Source organism: Littorina saxatilis, linkage group LG11 (assembly GCF_037325665.1).
Source record: "Littorina saxatilis isolate snail1 linkage group LG11, US_GU_Lsax_2.0, whole genome shotgun sequence".
In the NCBI taxonomy this organism is placed as follows: Eukaryota; Metazoa; Mollusca; class Gastropoda; order Littorinimorpha; family Littorinidae; genus Littorina; species Littorina saxatilis.
Window position 1 is genome coordinate 10,611,130 of NC_090255.1, and position 20,929 is coordinate 10,632,058.

Genomic DNA, 20,929 nt, shown 5'->3' on the forward strand with positions numbered 1-20,929 from the left:
ATGCAATACCGAAGTCCGGGCTTCGTCGAAGATTACTTGACCAAAATTTCAACCAATTTGGTTGAAAAATGAGGGCGTGACAGTGCCGCCTCAACTTTCACGAAAAGCCGGATATGACGTCATCAAAGACATTTATCCAAAAAATGAAAACAACGTTCGGGGATTTCATACCCAGGAACTCTCATGTCAAATTTCATAAAGATCGGTCCAGTAGTTTAGTCTGAATCGCTCTACACACACAGACACACAGACACACGCACATACACCACGACCCTCGTTTCGATTCCCCCTCGATGTTAAAATATTTAGTCAAAACTTGACTAAATATAAAAAACACCACAGTCGCACACATTGTTAAACAGCAATGAAAAGTAACTATACATGTATGTGAGTGTGTATATTTATAAAACAAATAACACAAATTACCGCAAACAAAGAGTGTTATTATACTATTCCTTCTCATGCAAAAAAATAATTACTCAGTCTTGAGCCAGATTTTCTGTGTGGTAAAAAAAAGAAAAAAGAAAGAATCAATTACAAAACGGACACAACTTAAGTAGAAATTTGTGAAAATTAATTCATACAAAATTCACTCTGCAGTGGAAGCATGCAGTCAAGATGTTGCTTTTTGATATGTGACTAAGTGAAGGGACAGTCTTTTTCCCCCGTAAGTCCCTGGCCAGATCTTAGATGGCGAGTCGAACGGTTTTCACGGAAAAGACTGCCTTTAACAAATGCAAAGTATCAAACTTATGATGAAACAAACTGCAGAGCATTATGGATCAGATTTACAACTCAGGGAAAATAAGATGAACTCGATTGACCTTAGGTGGTTCTGGAAACTGTATCTTACCTACAAAAACAACAACACATCTTTAAAATGATTTTGGACTTAGTAAAGTACTATGTGCAAAGAAAAAATGTAAATCACAATCAAAGGCTAGGTAAAAAGTAATAATCTTAAAGACGATCAGTCAAATTTACAAAAAAAGCCTGTTAATTTAAAAGGCCAACTACTCAAAGCAAGAAAGAACAGAAAAGCATTTACGGGCATCTCTGCAAGTGCGACATGTGTCTAAACTCACTATATAAGTAGCAACTAGCAAGCAAACTAAGAGATGCTACACTCTTCAAAAAAAGTTAAGGATCACTTTTTTACAAGCACGCCACACAAAACAGACAAGACCGAATTCTTTCATTTTTAAAAAGATATATAATTGAACAACCAAGGAGTAATGACAAACAAAGCAAAGATCGAACGCGGCAGCGACAATTTAGCTAGAGTGTGTCAAACGTGACAACCCTCGAAAATGGAATTCACAACAATGTGAATCAGTGTCAATAACGCGTGTGCCCTCCGTTGTGTGCCAGGCATTCACGTTTCAACACATCGTTGGCGCATGGAGTGGATCAGGTTGCATATGAATGCTCTGGGAACTCCAGTCCACTCCTGCTGGAGCCATTGCAGCAGTTGACCCAGATTGGCAGGAGGAGGGTGATGTTGCTGTACCCGACGACAAAGCTCGTCCCACATGACTGTGCTCTATGGGGTTCAGGTCCGGGCTGTTGGCTGGCCACAGCATCCTGTTGACCCTGGCCTGCTGGATGAAGGTGTTTACAGCTGCAGAGCGATGGGGAGGTGCGTTGTCAACCTGAAGAATCGCACGAGGGCCGATCGCTTGAAGTCGGTAAAGACTTCGCGAAGTCCTCTTAGGGCCTAGTTAAGTAAGGCCTTGACGGGCGCAATGGCCTGGTTGATAAGACGCCGGCCTCTCAAGCAGAAGGTCGTGGGTTCGAATCCCGGACGCGCCTGGTGGGTTAAGGGTGGAGATTTTACCGATCTCCCTGGTGAACTTATGTGCGGACCTGCTAGTGCCTTATTCCCCTTCGTGTATATACAGTGCAAGAGTATAATTCGCAAGGATAAGATCCTGTAATCAATCAATCAATCAATATGAAGCTTATATAGCGCGTATTCCGTGGGTACAGTTCTAAGCGCTTGTAATCCATGTCAATCAATCAATCAATCAATCAAAATGAAGCTTATATAGCGCGTATTCCGTGGGTACAGTTCTAAGCGCTTGTCAAAGAGTTGTCAACATAGGACTAACAAAGAAACTAGCATCTTCAGACGGACACGAACCCTATCACACACTAGCAAACCCTGGTAAACATAGAACAAACAACTGTTTAACAACGATGTACACATCAATAGCTAGGTCCAAACAAAATAATATTAAGCACAAAGAAAACACCTCTCACAGAGCACAGCACAAGAATGTCTTTTGGGGCAAAGCACATCACGTCGAGCATGAAAGTCGCAGCCAGCTACGGGAAGAACTGAGTCTTCAACCTACTCTTGAACGCGTCAAGAGAGGGGCTCTGGCGAAGGTCAAGCGGCAGGGAGTTCCAGACGGACGGGCCCGCGGAGGGGAATGCACGCTGACCAGCAGATGCGAGTTTCGAGCGAGGGATGTGGAGGCGGAGAGGGTCAGCAGCAGAACGAAGGGGACGGTCGGAGGGCTGGGTGTACAGGTCCAGGGAAGATTGAAGGTACTCGGGAGCAGAGTCGTTGAGACACTTGTAGACCAGAGTGGACAGTTTGTAGGAGATTCGGGTGTTGACAGGGAACCAGTGCAAGGAGCGAAGTAGGGGGGTGATGTGGTCTCGCTTTGTCTTCCTCAACGTCAGCCTGGCAGCGGCGTTCTGGACTCGTTGTAGGCCATGAATGGATGAGGCGGGGAGGCCGGCCAGAAGGGAGTTGCAGTAGTCCAGACGACTGAAGATGAGGGAGACAACCAGCTTGACACAGGCGTCGTGGGTGAGGTAGCGACGGATGGAGGCGATGCGTCGTAGGTGGAAAAAGCAGGTCTTGATGATGAAGGAGATGTGTGTCTGCATGGAGAGAGTGGAGTCGAGAAAGACGCCAAGGCTCTTGACAGCAGGGGAGAATGGAACAGTCGCGTCATCCAGCTGGAGGTCGGTCACAGTGAGGGAAGCAATCTTCTGTCGTGTTCCAACGAGAAGGGCCTCCGTCTTCTCACTGTTCAGCTTCAACTTGTTCTCAGTCATCCAGTTCTTGATGTCAGTGAAACAACTGGAGATGGATCCAAGGAGATCGTCAACGTCCTCCGGCTTGGCGCTGTTCTGGAGCTGCGTGTCATCGGCAAAGGAGTTGTAGTTCAGGCCGTGGCGTTCGATGACCAGGGAGAGGGGTTGGGTGTACAGGGTGAAAAGGACAGGGCCGATGACAGATCCTTGTGGGACGCCGAAGCGGACAGGGACAGGCTGAGAAGAGAACGAATCAGTGGTGACAGTCTGAGAGCGGTTCTGGAGGTAGTTCCGGAACCAAGAGAGGGCGGTGTCGTGAATGCCGAACGTGGAACTGAGGCGATCGACGAGTAGCTGGTGGTCGATCGTGTCGAAGGCCGCGGAAAGGTCCAGCAGCACAAGGGCAGAGACGAGACCGCTATCTGTTGCGTTCAGGAGGTCCGTGGTGATTCGCAGGAGCGCCGTCTCGGTGCTGTGGTGAGGGCGGTACGCTGACTGATACACTGGCATCAGCGAGTTCCGAGACAGGTGGGCGCTCAACTGCTCCAGGATGATACGCTCCAGAAGCTTGGAGAGGAAGGGCAGGTTGGACACAGGACGGATAACTTCAACTCGTTGACGTCAAGGCCGGGTTTCTTGATGAGTGGGCGGACAACGGCAGACTTGAAGCAGTCGGGAACGACGCCTGTGGCCAGGGAGATGTTGATGATATCTGTGATAGACGGCAGGAGCTTGTCCAGACACTTGGTGAAGAGGAAGCCTGGCAGGGGGTCTAGCTCGCAGGTCTTGATGGCCGTCTTGGTGATGAGTCGCTTGACGTGGTTTTGAGTGACAGGCTGAAAGCACGTGAGGGGGGAGCCGGAGAAGGAAGGGGAGGGTGGGGACGGGACGAAGGGCTGCTGATGTCAGAGTTCGGTGGGTTATAGAAACACGAAAATACCAAGCATGCATCCCCCGAAAGCGGCGTATGGCTGCCTACATAATACAGAATACAGAATCTTGAATTGCCCAAGGTTGGGATTTTTTCTTGACATTGCGGTTAAGAAACATTCACTCCAGCCATGCACACCAACAAATGGCGGGGTAAAACGGCCATACACGCAAATACCGTGGGAGTTTCAGCCTACGAACGAAGACAATGAAGAAATTAAGGCCTTAAGCAGCGCTATTGGAGTAAATGGAGACGCCTTTTCTCAAATCCCAGACCAAGGTCACGGCCACCGCAAAGGACGCCACCATTGATAGGAGGTCAAGGCCGAAGCACCAGGAGACAGACCACGTGACTAAAAATGGCGGCAACGGCTGGTGAGGGTAACTGGCAGGAAACACACTCATCGCGATCAGCACAGATACTCCTGAAACACACGACCTCAAGGTTTGTGTTGTCCGTTGGGGCGAATGTTCTGGTAATGGTTGAAAACTATGATATTACTGACCTTACTCCCCCCCCCCCCCCCCTCTGAGTTAAGCCCGAAACATACACACACACGCATGCACACACACACACGTGCGCATGCCCGCACTGCACCAGCAAGTACGCACGCGCGCACGCACACACACACACACACACACACGGCACACATTCACACACACACACACACACACACACACACACGCACACCCACACTCACACAGAAGTACATGTCGGCACCTTCCACTTGAAATGCTTGCTAAAATCTTCCTAATGTGTCCCGCATCGTTTATTGTTTCAATTTCCCAATTTGTCATACAATTGATTTCCAAATGTCCAATCTTTTCCAAACTGATGACCTAGCTGTTATAACCATCTCAGACTTCACTAACCTGTAGGAATCAAGCTGGTTGTTCAGTGTTACACTACTGTATGAATATTCATGAACTCACCACCAATGACACTGGACGCGATACTGACGATGATCCCGAGCCTCTGTTTGGACATCTTGGGCAGCATGATGACGAGCAGCAGAAGGATACAAGTTGTCACGTGACCACAGATTCCCAAAATGGCGAAGAACTGAGTCCATTTGAAGAAGGCTGAATGAACAAAAGGTAGAAGCAATAGGGTGATGTACATGTAACCGAGTGCCGTAACACTACGATCACCTCGGGAGGCGAAGTGCAATCAAACAGGATTGAAAATGTTAGGGCCAATTTCTTAACCCTATAAAAACTGTTATGCAAACCCGAAGGTTTCCATGAACATACAGACAATCGGAAACCACCAGACCCCATCACAAACAGAATTCCACAATACACCGGTGTTGACTTAAAGGCCAACAACTCGGGTGCAGAGTCTGCTGTGAAAGGAGCGGTAGCCTCCCCTGTCACAATCGCCCCCGTTTGAATGAACTTCGTCCCGAAGTTCCGAACCGGGGGACCACTGTCCATCCCAAGTTCGCAGAATGGGAACAGCACGAAAATGTTCAGTGGTCATATTATGCCATTACCTGAACATATCATGCCGAGTCCCATCCTGCTCGCAAGCGCCAGATGTAACCGAGTGCCGAAACACTACGATCACCTCGGGAGGCGAAGTGCAATCAAACAGGATTGAAAATGTTAGGGCTAATTTCTTAGCCCTATAAAAACTGTTATGCAAACCCGAAGGTTTCCATGAACATACAGACAATCGGAAACCACCAGACCCCATCACAAACAGAATTCCACAATACACCGGTTTTGACTTAAAGGCCAACAACTCGGGTGCAGAGTCTGCTGTGAAAGGAGCGGTAGCTTCCCCTGTCACATACATGTAGAGGAAGTAAGATCTACACTACCCGTCATAAACAAACTAGGTAGATGCGTAGGAGTGTAAATCCTTATAGCGAGGCCGTTTATTGTAAAACCAGTTGTGTGTCTGGAAAGGCCATTTAGTCCCCTACCATATCAAACAAACAGATTGCTTTTACATCAGGCAGTGTGTGTACAGCGGAACATGCAACACAGGCATCCCCAAAAATCAAATTTACAAAAGCAAGGTTAAAGTTATTGGAAAGAACAATCAAATTTCTATCCCAAACTGTCAGATTCAAATTCCGGCCGCGGCCGCAGGGTGGGTAAAGGGTTGAGATTTTTCTGATCTCCCGGGTAAACAGGCTTATGTGCTAGACTAAGTGCCTTATCCCCCTTCGTGTGTACACGCAAGCATTAGACCAAGTGCGCACGGAAAAGATCCTGTAATTTATGTGAGTTCCGTGGGTTATAAAAACACGATAATACCCAGCATGCTTCCCCCAAAAGCGGCGTATGGCTGCTTGAATGGCGAAGCAAAAACGGTCATACACTCAAAAACCCACTCGTGCAAAATTATGAGTGATCGTGGGAGTTTCAGCCCATGAACGAAGAATAAAGGGGAAGAAGAAGATGGTCTTGTCTCTTTTGTTACTCACCGGGAATGGAGTCGATGTGATGAGCCACCTCGTAGGACGCACACACCCAGGTCTCCCTCGTCGTGAACATGTTGTACAGCACGCAGTCCTTCCACAGCCCCGTGTGAGCTATCGGGGAACCCTCGCGTATTTTCCCCTCCATCCAATAAGAACTGCTGACCGAGACCACATGCAGGACCAGCGCTGCCATGGCAACACCTGCTGCCACCCGAGACAGAATGCTTGAGCCTGCGCACAGCTTGTGACGCGCTTCCTCTTGCTGACCTTCTTGCATATGCATGATGCGGGTAACCTTTTTTCGGTGCTCTTAAACGGCTGTGATTTTTTTTTATGCTGTAAAAACCACACCGATGCAATATTGCCAGGTTTTGCCCTACATTCCAGAGCACAGTAAGTAAGTAATATTGCCAGAACACACCTTGTCAAAGTAACTTTGCATCTAACACACCTCAGTCACAATATTATGTACCAATGTGATATTTTCCAAACACCGCACAGCTTAATATTCACACGTTATGCTGGCCACAACAGGATTTTATATTCGAATGCAATCTTTCTTGAACACATATCACACTGAAAACACACATATATAATCTTCACAATTGCAGTCTTCGAATAGAATCGCTCTTGTTGCAAACCACCCAACAATGCCACCCTCTAAAATGCTAATTACTCCCACATCCGTTCAGCGAATAAGTTCATACTTCACGTACATTAGCTTGAGATGTGGGATGATAACTTCGACAAGTTTCTAAGTCAAGCAGTTTGATTTTTACGCTTCTGAAAACATATTTTTTAACTCGGAGATTGCCTCAAAAAGAAAGAGGTTTGATCTGAGCAGTAACCACACTCGTCCGATTTGAACCCTCAAGACTTGATGGGTTTTTTTTTGTTGTATGCATGCAAGGCCCTTAAAAATCTGGAGGGCTAAAATTTGGTAGGTGACAAATCCCATACTTTTGAGTCAATCCTCAAATCTAGATTTTTTTTCGAAAGTCAAATCATTTAACGTTGTGAACTTATCGTCCCAAATCTCAAGCCAATGTACACCAAATATGAAGTAATTCTCTGTACGAATTTAGGAGTTCTTAGCATTTTAGTGGGTGGCATTTTGTTTGGGTCAACCTGTACGATCACTGTGCGTATAACACTGTTGTCACTACCGAGATAAGACAGTTCTCACAATAAACTCTTGTTGCAGATGGAATTGTTCACTTTCAAGTGACGTCTTCTTCGAATAAACACGAATATCCCCACAAAACTGCATAAAACACCATCGGAAAAAGCACAGCAATAGATCCAAACCAGCCTGATCCACAACTGGATTTAAGTTATGGTATAATTTGGTTTGACAATGTATATATTGACATTTTCATCAGTATGCACCTCAGGCACAAATACCGTATACTTTGCAATAAGTTTGACCACGTGAGGACGTTTTTGTCACAGTAAAGACTTCGCTGAAGGCGGCAGGATAAGTTCAGTGTAGGATAGGCTTACACAATTTCCAATACTCAAAATAATGTTGTCAATAGTTAGACGTTCCAATAACACACTTTTCTTGTTTTTTGATTCTGAGATTCTGAGAGACAGTCTATTTGTTTTTGGATTTACGCAATTTCCATTCGGCGTCTTTCATATTTCAAAATCTATCCCCGTAATGAGATAAGAAACGATTCGAATCTTGAATCAAGGACAAACAAACAAACAAACAAACAAACAAACGTTACTGTATCCCTGTCCCACTCTCGGGCCACCGCCGGTGCACGAAAAGACCTCGGTCATTCTGCTCGCAATGCAGGTGCCCGATCACAACAACCACAACTGAGCAACGCGACTGTTGTTGCTGCCAGCTTCTTACTGGGAGGAAGCGCCCACAACTTCCCAGTTAATATCAGAAAAGAGCAATGCAATGAGAAAAAAACAAAACGCACCCACAACCACACCAAATTAAACCAACCCCAATACAGGAGAGTTAAAGAAATGTTTTACATTATCGGAGACATTGAAGTCTTTGTTGTGCAAAAAATTTACACGGGGGGGGGGGGGGGGGGGGGGGGCATTTCATTCGCACAATTACGGTATCGATAAATCTGCCGCTGTCAAGATGTTAACACCGTGGGGTTTTAAACGTTCCGTCCCTTTTTAAATTCATCATGATACGATCTATCTTGCCTCAGGGGGTTGGGCTTCGCTCCCCTTTGTTTAATAGAGAATGTGAGATGGGGAGGTACATTGGGGGAGAGAGCGAGAGAGAGAGAGAGAGAGAGAGAGAGAGAGAGAGAGAGAGAGAGAGAGAGAGAGAGAGAGAGAGAGAGAGAGAGAGAGAGAGAGAGAGAGAGAGAGAGAGAGAGAGAGAGAGAGAGAGATCTGCTAGTGCCTTGTCCCTCTTCGTGTGTACACGCAAGCACAAGACCATGTGCGCACGGAAAAGATCCTGTCATCCATGTCAGAGTTTGGTGGGTCATAGAAACACGAAAATACCAAGCATGCATCCTCCGGAATCGGCGTATGACTCCGTTAACGGCGGATTAAAAACGGCCAGACACGTAAAAACGTGGGAGTTTCATCCCGTGAACGCAGAAGAAGAAGAAGAAGTGCAAGTGAGATGAGCATCTTTCCACTCAGACATATACACAAAATCAACAACATAACATCGTTATGCGCAGAGTGGACTTTTTGTGTTCCGAGTGAATTTACCAGATGGACATTGGTTGTCATTTATGATATTTACAGAGACAGATGATGCGAGAAAGGCGACATCGCAATCTCATCCACTCCCCACCAACAACATTATGAAATAAATTAAGCGATTTGCCTAGAATACACACAGAGACGGTCACATACACTCACATAGAGAGAAAGGCACGGGCGAGCGCACACTAGCGCACAAAACACGCACCCGCAAGCATGCACACAAGCACGCACACGCACACATTCACGACACACACACACACACACACACACACACACACACACAAACAAACACACACACACACACACACACACAAACACACACACACACATACACAAACACACACACACATACACACACACATACACACACACATACACACACACACACACACACACATACACACACACGCACACGCACACATTCACGACACACACACACACACACACACACACACACACACACACACAAACAAACACACACACACATTGTGCATCCAATTACACAAACTGGTATTTTATTTCAAACCTAAAGGCTTGCATTGGAGAAGACATCAGTACGCTTCGTTCAACTGCATGTACTATGACAGTATGCCGTTAAGTAATGACGTCAAACCAGAAAATTCTTCTCTGACGTCACTGGGGAATAACGTCATCGAGTCAGTGCCCATGCCCATGTTTACGTGTGGTTTGAGGAGGAGGTGCCGTTACTTCAACAACACAGGTTCCGTCCTCTTCGGACTTGATATGCTGCAGGACAGAAGGAATTAGTTAATATTAAGATTTTACAGTCAGTGTTCCTCCGAGACTGAGAAAGAGCCAGCGGTCGAGGTTAACAATGACTGTCGAAAACATGTGTAAAATGTCACATTTTGGCCAAACACACAAATAACAGTTATGTATCGTTATATGTTAGTTCAAACTTCTGTTATATTTTACGGTTGAACGCACACAAATATGCACATATCAGGTATGTACTTTGCTATCATAATTAAATATTCCGACAAGGAAGACAGCTGCTGTATATTGTGAATTGCGCCAAGATGATCGCCTCCCATTGGGGATCTTTATCTCAGTGTTGGTCTTCTTCTTCTTCTTCGTTCATGGGCTTAGACTCCCACGTTCACTCATGTTTTTAACACGAGTGGATTTTTACGTGTATGACCGTTTGTACCCCGCCATTCAGGCAGCATACACCGATTTCGGGGGAGGCATGATGGGTATTTTCGTGTTTCTATAACCAACGAACTCTGACATGGATTACAGGATCTTCTCCGTGCGCACTTGCAGTCGTATGCTTGCGTGTACACACGAAGGGGGTTAAGTCACTAGCAGGTCTGCACATATTTCGATTAGGAGACCGACGTCTTACCACCACACCACTGCGCCCGTCTAATTGTTATACTTTATTGTTATATCTAATTGTATATTATCTTTTTACATTTAGTCAAGTTTTGACTAAATGTTTTAACGCAGAGGGGGGAATCGAGACGAGGGTCGTGGTGTATGTGTGTGTGTCTGTGTGTGTGTGTAGAGCGATTCAGAGAAAACTACTGAACCTATCTTCATGAAACTTGACATGAGAGATCCTGAGTATAGTATCTCCAGACGTTTTTTTCATTTTTTTGATAAATGTCTTTGATGACGTCATATCCGGCTTTTCGTGAAAGTTGAGGCGGCACTGTCACGCTCTCATTTTTCAACCAAATTGGTTGAAATTTTGGTCAAGTAATCTTCGACAAAGCTCGGACTTTGGTATTGCATTTCAGCTTGGAGGCTTAAAATTTAATTAATGAGTTTGCTCATTAAAGTTGTCATTAAAATCGATTTTTCGCAAACAGATTTAAAATTGATTGCATCGTATTCTTCATCACATTCTGAATCTAAAAATATAATACATATGTCATGTTTACTCTTAAAATGTGATCACAATTAACGAAAATAGATTAATTAGTCTTACGATTAAAATTTAAGAAATCGATCCAAAAATGATTTCATCTTATTCTTTATCATTTCCTGATTCCAAAAACATATAGATATGATAGGTTGTATTCAAAACAAGCTCAGAAAGTTAACAAGAATACAGAAAAGCGCGCTTTCCTGCTTAGCACAATACGCCACCGCGCTAATCTGGCGTGTCAATATCACTACGTTTTGCACGTGGAAGGTGAGCGATTTCCTTCACGCGGGGATTGACGAAGCTGTACTGTCTTGGTGAAAAAATACAGTGCGTTCAGTTTCATTCCGTGAACAGCTTGACTAAAAATTTCGCCTTACGCGACATGTTTGTTGTTGATTTAGAATACCTTACAACTGTTGGCAGTCAAGGGGTTAAAACCATGAAAATAATTGTGTTTCTTTGGAAGAATACCAATGCAACAGTGCGAGATTATTGTGAAACAAAAGTTTAATAGCTAGGTTTGATGGACGGATGCATGGATGGATGGATGGATAACCGGATGGATGATTGGATGGATGGATGAATGGATAAACGGATGAATGGATGGATAGATGTATGGATGAATGAATGGATAAACGGATGGATGAATGGATAAACGGATGGATGGATTGGTGGATAAACGGACGGACGAATGGTTGGATGGATGAATGGATGGATGGATACACGGATGTATGAATGGATAAACGGATGGATGGATGGATAAACGGACGGATAGACGGATGGATGGATGCACTGGTTGTTTGGTTGGTGGGTTGGTTGGTTGGTTGGTGGGTTGTTTGGTTGGTAGGTTGGTCGGCCGGATAAAGAATGTATGTGCAATAAAATACTTACGTCCATTATATATTTCGTTGCTGCTGTTTCAGCCTGGCCCGGGAGATCTGTGAAAAAAGTCAATGTCATTGTCTCTTGCCTTTTGTTTTGATAATTTTGTATTGCTCTATTTTGAAGTTTGCCTGTCTAAAAAAAATTCAGACATTACAAGACCAAGCTAGAGAATGTAAGGCACCTGTGTGGTCCACCGCGGCAGATATTCTCTGACAGAATACAGAATACAGAATATTTTACTGCCCGAGTTTTGGAATACGTTTTGACACCGTTCAAACAACGCCCTCAACCTTTCTAAGACATCTTTTGACAGAAGGCATTTTATTCAAACACATACCCCCTACCCCCCCCCCCCACCCCCCCCCCCCCCCATCAGAAGGTCATAAATACACCTCATCTTTTTTGTTGAGCAATTGAACGTTGAATAATTGTCAGTTGTAAGTCATATTTCTCCGTGTACCATCTCTCTTTTCTTTTAGTTCTTTTACCTATTTGCTTGTTCGTTAGTTTGCCTTCTGTGATGTTTGTTTTAAGTTTGATTATTTAACCGATTGGTTCTTTCTCAATATGTCATTGACTATTTTAAGAAATAACAGAGGGAAATACAAACAAATAAATACAATCATACAAACACACAAACAAGCCTGCAAACAAAGAAGCCAACAAACAGAACTAAAACAAAACCAACAACAACACGCAAACAAACACGCAAACAAACACACAGACAAACAAACAAACAAACAAACAAACAGCTTCCAAAATCAAAGTCGGCCAGAAACCAACCAGAATACATGCATAATAACGCAAGGCAGGAACTTCATCCTGATGTTACACTCAAAAGGCACACACTGACTCAAAAGGCACACACTGACACAAAAGGCACACACTGACACAAAAGGCACACACTGACACAAAAGGCACACACTGACACAAAAGGCACACACTGACACAAAAGACACACACTGACACAAAAGGCACACACTGACTCAAAAGGCACACACTGACACAAAAGACACACACTGACTCAAAAGGCACACACTGACACAAAAGGCACACACTGACACAAAAGGCACACACTGACACAAAAGACACACACTGACACAAAAGGCACACACTGACACAAAAGGCACACACTGACACAAAAGGCACACACTGACACAAAAGGCACACACTGACACAAAAGGCACACACTGACTCAAAAGGCACACACTGACACAAAAGGCACACACTGACACAAAAGGCACACACACTGACACAAAAGGCACACACTGACTCAAAAGGCACACACTGACACAAAAGGCACACACTGACACAAAAGGCACACACTGACACAAAAGACACACACTGACACAAAAGGCACACACTGACACAAAAGGCACACACTGACACAAAAGGCACACACTGACACAAAAGGCACACACTGACACACACGTGTATGAAAAGAAAGGAGAAATATCACAATAAAAAGGAAAACCAATCAGGGCTCCCCAAAGTGCTCGTCCCTGCGTCATATGCGCACTACAAGCCGAATGAATCACGTACTAGAAATTTATGGAGGGGGTCCCGGGACGCACTCAAACCTATATAGAGAGGGTCCAAGGACGCGCTAAATTTCCGGTGTCGTGCGTACTCTTTTCAGACTGTAGTCGTCAGTTAAGTCAAAATGCAAGCACACATTATGCCACTTTCACGCGGGAACGATATCGGAGAGGAGGCGGAACTAGACGCTGCAGATGGGACCCTCTAAAACTCCGCTCAGGGCCGGACTACGGGGGGGGGGGGGGGGGGGGGGGAGGGGGTTATGGGGGTTGCACAACCCCCCCCCCTAGCCTAAACATGTACCTCACTTATTTTTTATTATTGTTTATTTTGGGGGAACATCCCCCTGGACCACAACTGGCAACCCCCCTCCTCTTAGCCTAGTCCGGCCCTGCCGCATATGGGGTCCCTGGACCCTCTGAACATTAAAACTGGGGGGCCCGGGATCCTCTAGGACGGACATCCGGGGGGAGCCCTGACCATCACGAAACAAAATATACTTACGGACAATCAGAGATGTGATCATATCCTTTCCCAGGTCCGCGGCCAGTGCAGTTAGTTTGCAGGCCTCTGCCGCCGCCACAATTTCTGTCAGCCTAACCTGTCGTGTCCATCAAGTAAGGGTCAATACGATAAGACATAAGATGATTTATTGTCTATACAGTTACGCAATGGATGAACAAGTGTGGATCATATGCTTATAAACAACCAAATGACACATATGACAACAACCGAAACGCATGCAAAAACAGACTCGCATGCCCACATCCATACTCCCCCACATCCATACTCCCCCACATCCATACTCCCCCACTCTGACACAGACACACACAGACGTACAGACACACATACACAAACACAGACATTCACACACACACACACACACACACACACACACACACACAGACATTCACACACACACACACACACACACACACACCAGGGCCGGACTAGGGGTAAGCCAGGGGGGTTATAGGGGTTGCGCAACCCCACCCCCCCTGGCTTAAGCATGTACCTCCCAAACGCATTTTTTTGGGGGGGAGGGGGGGTGCATCTGGATCATCATTAAATCCGAGGAGAAATCGCACCACTCACCCCCTCAAGACATTTTTGTTCAACGATTTTTGTGATGAAAAGTATGAGGGCCCCAAAGGGGGGGTATCATCACGATCACAGGAAGGGAATTAAAATTTTAGCTTTCACTCGATCACAGTTACCTTGATTTTTGTTTTCACGATCACAAACACCTTGACGAATAGAAGATCATAGAGTGATACAGCTGTGAAAATGTACGTTGAAAATAAAATGCTTTGCAATAATGCCCATCACGATCACGAAAACAAATGACGATCACGATCACGAGACTTGATTTTTTTGTCATCACGGATCACGGGCAAAGTCCCATCACGATCACAGAAATGGAAATTTCGGCAATCACGGTCACAGAAAGGTCCAAAAACGCCAATCACGATCACGATTTTAAACCCTTTGGGGCCCTCATGTATGAGTCCTTACAATCTCAATTCTTCTTCATTGCCTATACAGCTTGTTGTCGAAATTACCTTTTTCGTTCAAGGACAGGCTTCCTTTCCCTCCAGAAACATCAAAAAACGTTCAGCTTCAAGGGGGCGAAGCCCCCTTGCAACGCCCACCAAGGGGGCTTCGCCCCCTGGACCCCCATCTGTACCCCCCCCCTCCCCTCGTACTTACCTAGTCCGGCCCTGCACACACACACACACACACACACACACACACACACACACACACACACATACACACACAATTACACACACTCACACACACACAGTATTCTCCATGTAGCCTACCTGTTCATCAGCATCGAGGTACTGGAATACGTGTGACTGATGCAACATGTGCAGAACTTGAAGCAGCTCACCGCCCACCACAGTCAGGCTCACCAGCAACGTCAGACTCAACAGCTTCATGATGACGAAATAACTTTGACGCACCTATGACGTCAGGAGAAGCTTTGTAAGCTTAGTAAGAAAAGGATCGGAAATGCGGACACGAACACACACAGTAAGAGATAGTTACTTCGAGGCTATTCCCCTTGTTTTGTATGGTTGGTATCGTGAATGCATTAAAAGAACAAAACATTACCAAAAAAAAACCAATTGTTCTGCTTCTCCTGCGTTCATGGGCTTGAAACTCCCTCGTACACTCGTGTTTTTTGCACTAGCCATACGACATTTTCGGGGGGGGGGGGGGGGAACTACAATTTAAAAACAACAAGCACGACGACGACAACATTTATAACAAGAACGACAACGACTGGAAACAGCTGGAAATTCACATAATTCAGCATGAACGCATTATTATCTATCAGTTTTAGAAATTTGCAAAGAAAAGCAGTCTGCAATTACTGTGCAAACAATCAACTTTTTCGCACAAAGCTTTGGTATCAAAGGATCCGATTCAGCATTTAATAATTACAAATGTGAAAGCATATTTTCCCAGAAGAATTTCGGATTTGTACTATGCTTTGAATAAAAACAAACACATCTACAAATAAATCTTTTGAGTAGTTAAGGCTCGGTTTTGTAGCGTTGGCCGTCTGTCTCTTTGAGTTGTATTTCAGTTCAGTAATAATTTTACTTACGACAGAGGTTTTGAAGACACAGTTCTAATTCCACAAAAAACCAAAATGTTTCCTTTTTTAAAGACTCGTGGATGTTCGTGACTGTGAGCTTTCTGGGTGTGGAAGTTTATCTGTTATCATGTTGACCTACTTTGTTGCGACCTACATTGAGTCGTTTTGCGATTTATGTCAATGTATACGGAGATTTATTTAGTTTATTGTCTTTACATCCATTGTGTTTGTTTCGTAGTCAGTGGACGGAGCACTGATTTTTATATTCAACTGTTCAACAGAAGCCTCTACAGTCCAAATTAAGCGTGATAGACGATTTTGGGAAATAACTCCGTCGGGTTTGTATTGGTTGAGGAAGAGTGACCTTTTCTTGCAAAACCTCGTACAAACATTGGAGGGGCCAATCATTAGTGAGGGGTGTATTGCCATGTCTTTTCACCACACTCCTTGCTAGTGATTGGCCCCTCCAATGTTTGTACGAGGTTTTGCAAGAAAAATGTCACTCTCCCACAACCCATTTAACCAAAGCCAGACGTAGTGAATTCGGAATGTGTCTGTCTTATTCTTAGTGAGCAAACATTTCTTTTGCCTTTCAACATGTTTATCTCACGAGCCGTCAATTAAAATAAAAAAGGAACCGTTGTTTTGGCAAAAGTATACACAAACTGCCATTTAGCATTGGTATGACTTATTGTGAAGAAAATATCGTGCATAGTTTGAAGATCAAACAACAAGTACAAAGTAAAAGAGAGGGGATGTATAAATACAAGGCAGTGAAAAAACGAGAGAGAGAGAGAGAGAGAGAGAGAGAGAGAGAGAGAGACAGAGAGAGACAGAGACAAATAAACAAAACAAAAGAGAGAGAGAGAGAGAGAGAGAGAGAGGGAGAGAGACAGAGACAGAGACAGAGACAGACAGACAGACAGACAGACAGACCGACAGGTACCATATTTTCTCATGCGTCCTATAATCTTAGCGACTTAACCACATACGTACCAACACTGTTGTAAAAACTGTGACGCTTTGGCTTTTGTGTATCAAGTTAAAAACTGTAACTCACTAATTTGACTTTATACAGTGACCTCTACAGACATCAGAAGACCTGATTGTGTACTCTATATGTCTTGGGGCTCACTTATGGTCTTTTTTGAGATATCTTTGAATACTTGCATTATCTATAGAGAGTATTGAGAAGATCGGGTCATACAGCATATCATGTGGATTACTCTTTCATTCAGAAGCTACAGAAAAACACAAACGAAAACAACAACAGAATAAACAAACAAACCTTTGAAGCAAACCATCCACGTATAGGACGTGTTTAGCTATGAACGAACAGACTCTCTCAGAAGTATTATGTTGGCGTTCAACTTTCCAAAATTTCTCTTTCTATCACTGATTATAAGACATTGTTCACATGAGTATGCTCGCACTGTGCCGTGTGACTTCCCCGTCTGTGTGTCGGTGATTGCGGGCATATCATCCCGTAGTGGTTTCCATTGTCCTTGTCTCGTGAGTTATCTATTTGTCTATATAGCAAACATAAACACATTTATATTTGTCTGTTTGTTTTGTCTGTCTCTGTCTGTAATTCTGTTATGTCTTTAACATGCGTTTTCCCTACTTCGGGGGAGGGTTGGGCGAAAAAAGCATGAACATGCTTATTCAATAAATTATATGCATTAGGGGGAAAAATCGTGTTTAATCCTCTCTCTCTCTCTCTCTCTCTCTCTCTCTCTCTCTCTCTCTCTCTCTCTCTCTCTCTCTCTCTCTCTCTCTCTCTCTCTCTCTCTCTCTCTCTCTCTCTCTCTCTCTATCTCTCTCTCTCTCTATCTATAATAATGTGATAATTCATTGAATCAAAGTGAGTGAATGCGCTTGAGGGTGCTGCTTCTCTCCGATGTTGGAAACAAAATATAAACTCAGAGGCAAAAGAAACGCAAATGCTGCAGTGAAGATGGGTTACCCATGAATTTTAATGTCGAATTAATTATTTCGGGTTAACAATAACAAGGAAACGAATTGACCGATACAAAAACCATACGGAAAAGTGTATTGGGAGGGCCCCAAAGGGTTTAAAATCGTGATCGTGATTGGCGTTTTTTGACCTTTCTGTGACCGTGATTGCCGAAATTTCCATTTCTGTGATCGTGATGGGACTTTGCCCGTGATCCGTGATGACAAAAAAATCATGTCTCGTGATCGTGATCGTCATTTGCTTTCGTGATCGTGATGGGCATTATTGCAAAGCATTTTATTTTCAACGTACATTTTTCACAGCTGTATCACTCTATTATCCTCTCTTCGTCAAGGTGTTCGTGATCGTGAAAACAAAAATCAAGGTAACTGTGATCGTGAAAGCTAAAATTTCCCTTCCCGTGATCGTGATGATACCCCCCCTTTGGGTCCCTCTATTGGGATGAGAGCATGACGTGCCATGTTCCACTGAACACTGTTTGAAGACTGTTGAAAGTCAATAGCGTGTTGCTCCTCCCTGGGCGTTGATGACTGTGGCGCACCTCCGGTACATGGAGAGGACGAGGTGATTAACTTGCTGCTGAGGGACCTGAGCCCACACCTGGGTCACGGCAGCACGCAGTTCTGCTGCTGTGCGGGGTCTCCGGGCAATGGCATTAATCCTTCTTTGCCTGATGTCCCAAAAGTGTTCGATTGGGCTGAGATCCGGAGATCGAGCAGGATGAGGCAGAATGTTCACGCTGTTGTGACGCAACTTGTCTTGGGTAGCACGTGCAGTATGGGGACGGGCATTGTCTTGCTGGAACAGGCAGTTCCGGTACCTCTGGACAAATGGAACCACATAGGGACGCAGGACTTGATTGATGTAGCAGTCTGCATAGACACCATTCCCACGACCTTGGATGATGTTCTGCAAGACGACAGGTTCCACTCGCTAATTGACACCAATGGTGCCCCATATCATGACGCTGGCACCTCCCCATCGATCATGCTGCAGGATGTTATTGTTAGCAAACCGCTGTCCAGGTCTTCGCCAGATTCGGACACGCCCATCGCCAGGTTCCAGGCAATAGCGCTTCTCGTCCGAAAAAAGAACCCTCCACCAGTCCCGATGGCGCCAGTGGGCATGCTGCTGGGCCCAGGCTAGACGATCCAGGCGATGCTGATCAGTCTGTCAAGACAGGACGTCGAGCAGGACGCCGATTTACCAGGTTCTGCCCACCAAGGCGTCGGCGTAGAGTTCTGGCACTGACGGGTTGTCCATGCACCCCAAATGTGTTACGGGTTGTGTTGGCGGCAGTTTCGAATGCATCTCGCTGGTGTTGATGGACAAGATGGCGATCTTGTCGGGCTGTTGTTACCCGGAGTCTGCCACGTCCTGGTAAGTCGCAGGTACTGTTAGTGGCATGAAAACGTTGCTGCAGGCGATAAACCGTGGTGAAATTTACTCCACATGCCCTAGCAACTTGCTGAACTGATTGTCTGGCATCAAGTCTCCCGATCGCCTGTTGGCGCTGATCTGGTGATAGTCTCGCAGACCTGTTTACCCCCTCAAATGAAAATCAGGAATGCAACTGGTACTTTTCCGTAATTTGAGGCATCTTTGAGTAATCTTTTTTATCAACCATAAACCAGCTTAACTCCGCCAAGGACGGTCCCAAGCCCGGCTGAAAAAGGAGGAGGGTTGGGCGTGGGGTTAGCACCCCCACCCTGCAAAAAAGACTTCGCTACAGAAACGTCAACAACAAGCTGTTGTTGGCGGCCCATACCCTGACAGGAGTGACGGGCATTGAGATTGAGAGATAAACCAGCTTGAAAACGAATAAACGACACGTCAATTCGCGCGCTACCATGCAAAACAAGAACAACATTGATAACCATGTTTAACAGTGTTGTACTACACACACAGAAGCTCGATCACACACACCACAAACACACAACACAAGACACCTGATATATATATATATATATGCAAGTTAACAAAGACAAGTTTACTTTATCTAAAAAACAAAAACAAACACAGTATTCAGGGGCGGAGCAAGAGAGCTAGAGGGGGGGTACAACCTGGGGTTGGGGGGTCTGGCTGAAGAATTTTAGCTATTTTATTAACAATTTGTGGCTTATCCTTGATTTTAAACATGATAAACTGGTGTCAGCAGCCACTCATTATTTCTTTTAAAGTTAGTATTAAATACTGGCAATTTATCTTCATTGATATCTGCTCCCGACAACAACAAAAATTTCACAGACAGAAATTTTTTTTTTCTCCACAGACTGAATTTTTGTATTTTTTGTTGCTTTTTTGACAGCAGGGGGGGGTGGGTCCGGAACCCCTGTAACATCCCCCACCCCACCCCACCCCACCCCCCCTACTCCGCCCTTGAACTATTTACAGTCAAGATGCAAGTGAACAAAACCCCCTTACTTTCTGTCACATCAATCAGACATCCTGCATTAAAACCAGTCATAATAACTCTCTCCAAAAGCTACCTTTAATTTTAGAGGACCGATTCGTTTATTTCATTTAAACATTTTGTTGTAAGTTTTTCGATTCAAAGAACTGTGATCTTTGCTACATTGGAGAAATATTAATCAGTGGAGATCAGTTTTAGACTCAGAAAGACTTGAATTTCGGCAACAGCGCAAGTCACTGATGAGCGCGACCATAGACCTACATCTGGGATGTCTCTGGCGCTACTGACCGTAGTGAGAGATCGGTTCGCAGGTATGGGAGATTCTGTGGAAGTAGAGACCTAGGTCAAATAAACTCGATGCGAAGCAGGCTCATGTTTTGCCAAACATAATTTCGTGTTTTTGTTTGTTTCCATGTTCATTTGTGTACTGCATTTTGTTAAAACTAATGCTGCGTCTAACCTCGGGACACGTGCCGCGACGTGACTCGTA

General features: G+C 44.9%; 2 protein-coding genes across 2 annotated transcripts; both read right to left on the reverse strand.

Annotated features, from left to right (window-relative positions):
* Positions 1-4,050: 4,050 nt before the first annotated feature.
* LOC138979726 (uncharacterized) lies at positions 4,051-6,986 on the reverse strand. Its single transcript, XM_070352467.1, has 3 exons — positions 6,420-6,986; positions 4,915-5,064; positions 4,051-4,406 (listed from the first exon to the last, which is right to left on the reverse strand). Exons 1-3 carry the CDS (start codon positions 6,697-6,699, stop codon positions 4,207-4,209), a joined length of 630 nt encoding a protein of 209 aa, XP_070208568.1. The 5' UTR covers positions 6,700-6,986; the 3' UTR covers positions 4,051-4,206.
* Positions 6,987-9,609: 2,623 nt separating this feature from the next.
* On the reverse strand, positions 9,610-16,156 carry LOC138980729 (uncharacterized). The gene is made up of 5 exons (XM_070353633.1): positions 16,058-16,156; positions 15,264-15,407; positions 13,942-14,038; positions 11,905-11,951; positions 9,610-9,863 (listed from the first exon to the last, which is right to left on the reverse strand). The coding sequence occupies exons 2-5, from the start codon at positions 15,381-15,383 to the stop codon at positions 9,774-9,776; spliced, it is 354 nt and encodes a 117-aa protein (XP_070209734.1). The 5' UTR covers positions 15,384-15,407; positions 16,058-16,156; the 3' UTR covers positions 9,610-9,773.
* Positions 16,157-20,929: the final 4,773 nt, after the last annotated feature.

Bases quoted from the DNA above. Each gene is read 5' to 3' on its own strand.
- LOC138979726 (XM_070352467.1), bottom strand. From the start codon at position 6,699: ATGCATATGCAAGAAGGTCAGCAAGAGGAAGCGCGTCACAAGCTGTGC. The intron at 5,065-6,419 runs GTGAGTAACAAA...TTGTTCATTCAG, and splicing joins TCACATCGACTCCATTCCCG to CCTTCTTCAAATGGACTCAG. The intron at 4,407-4,914 runs GTGAGTTCATGA...CGTGTGTTTCAG, and splicing joins CGCGTCCAGTGTCATTGGTG to GAGTATCTGTGCTGATCGCG.
- LOC138980729 (XM_070353633.1), bottom strand. From the start codon at position 15,383: ATGAAGCTGTTGAGTCTGACGTTGCTGGTGAGCCTGACTGTGGTGGGC. The intron at 11,952-13,941 runs GTAAGTATATTT...CTTTTTTCACAG, and splicing joins GATCACATCTCTGATTGTCC to ATCTCCCGGGCCAGGCTGAA. The intron at 9,864-11,904 runs GTAAGTATTTTA...TCTGTCCTGCAG, and splicing joins CAACGAAATATATAATGGAC to CATATCAAGTCCGAAGAGGA.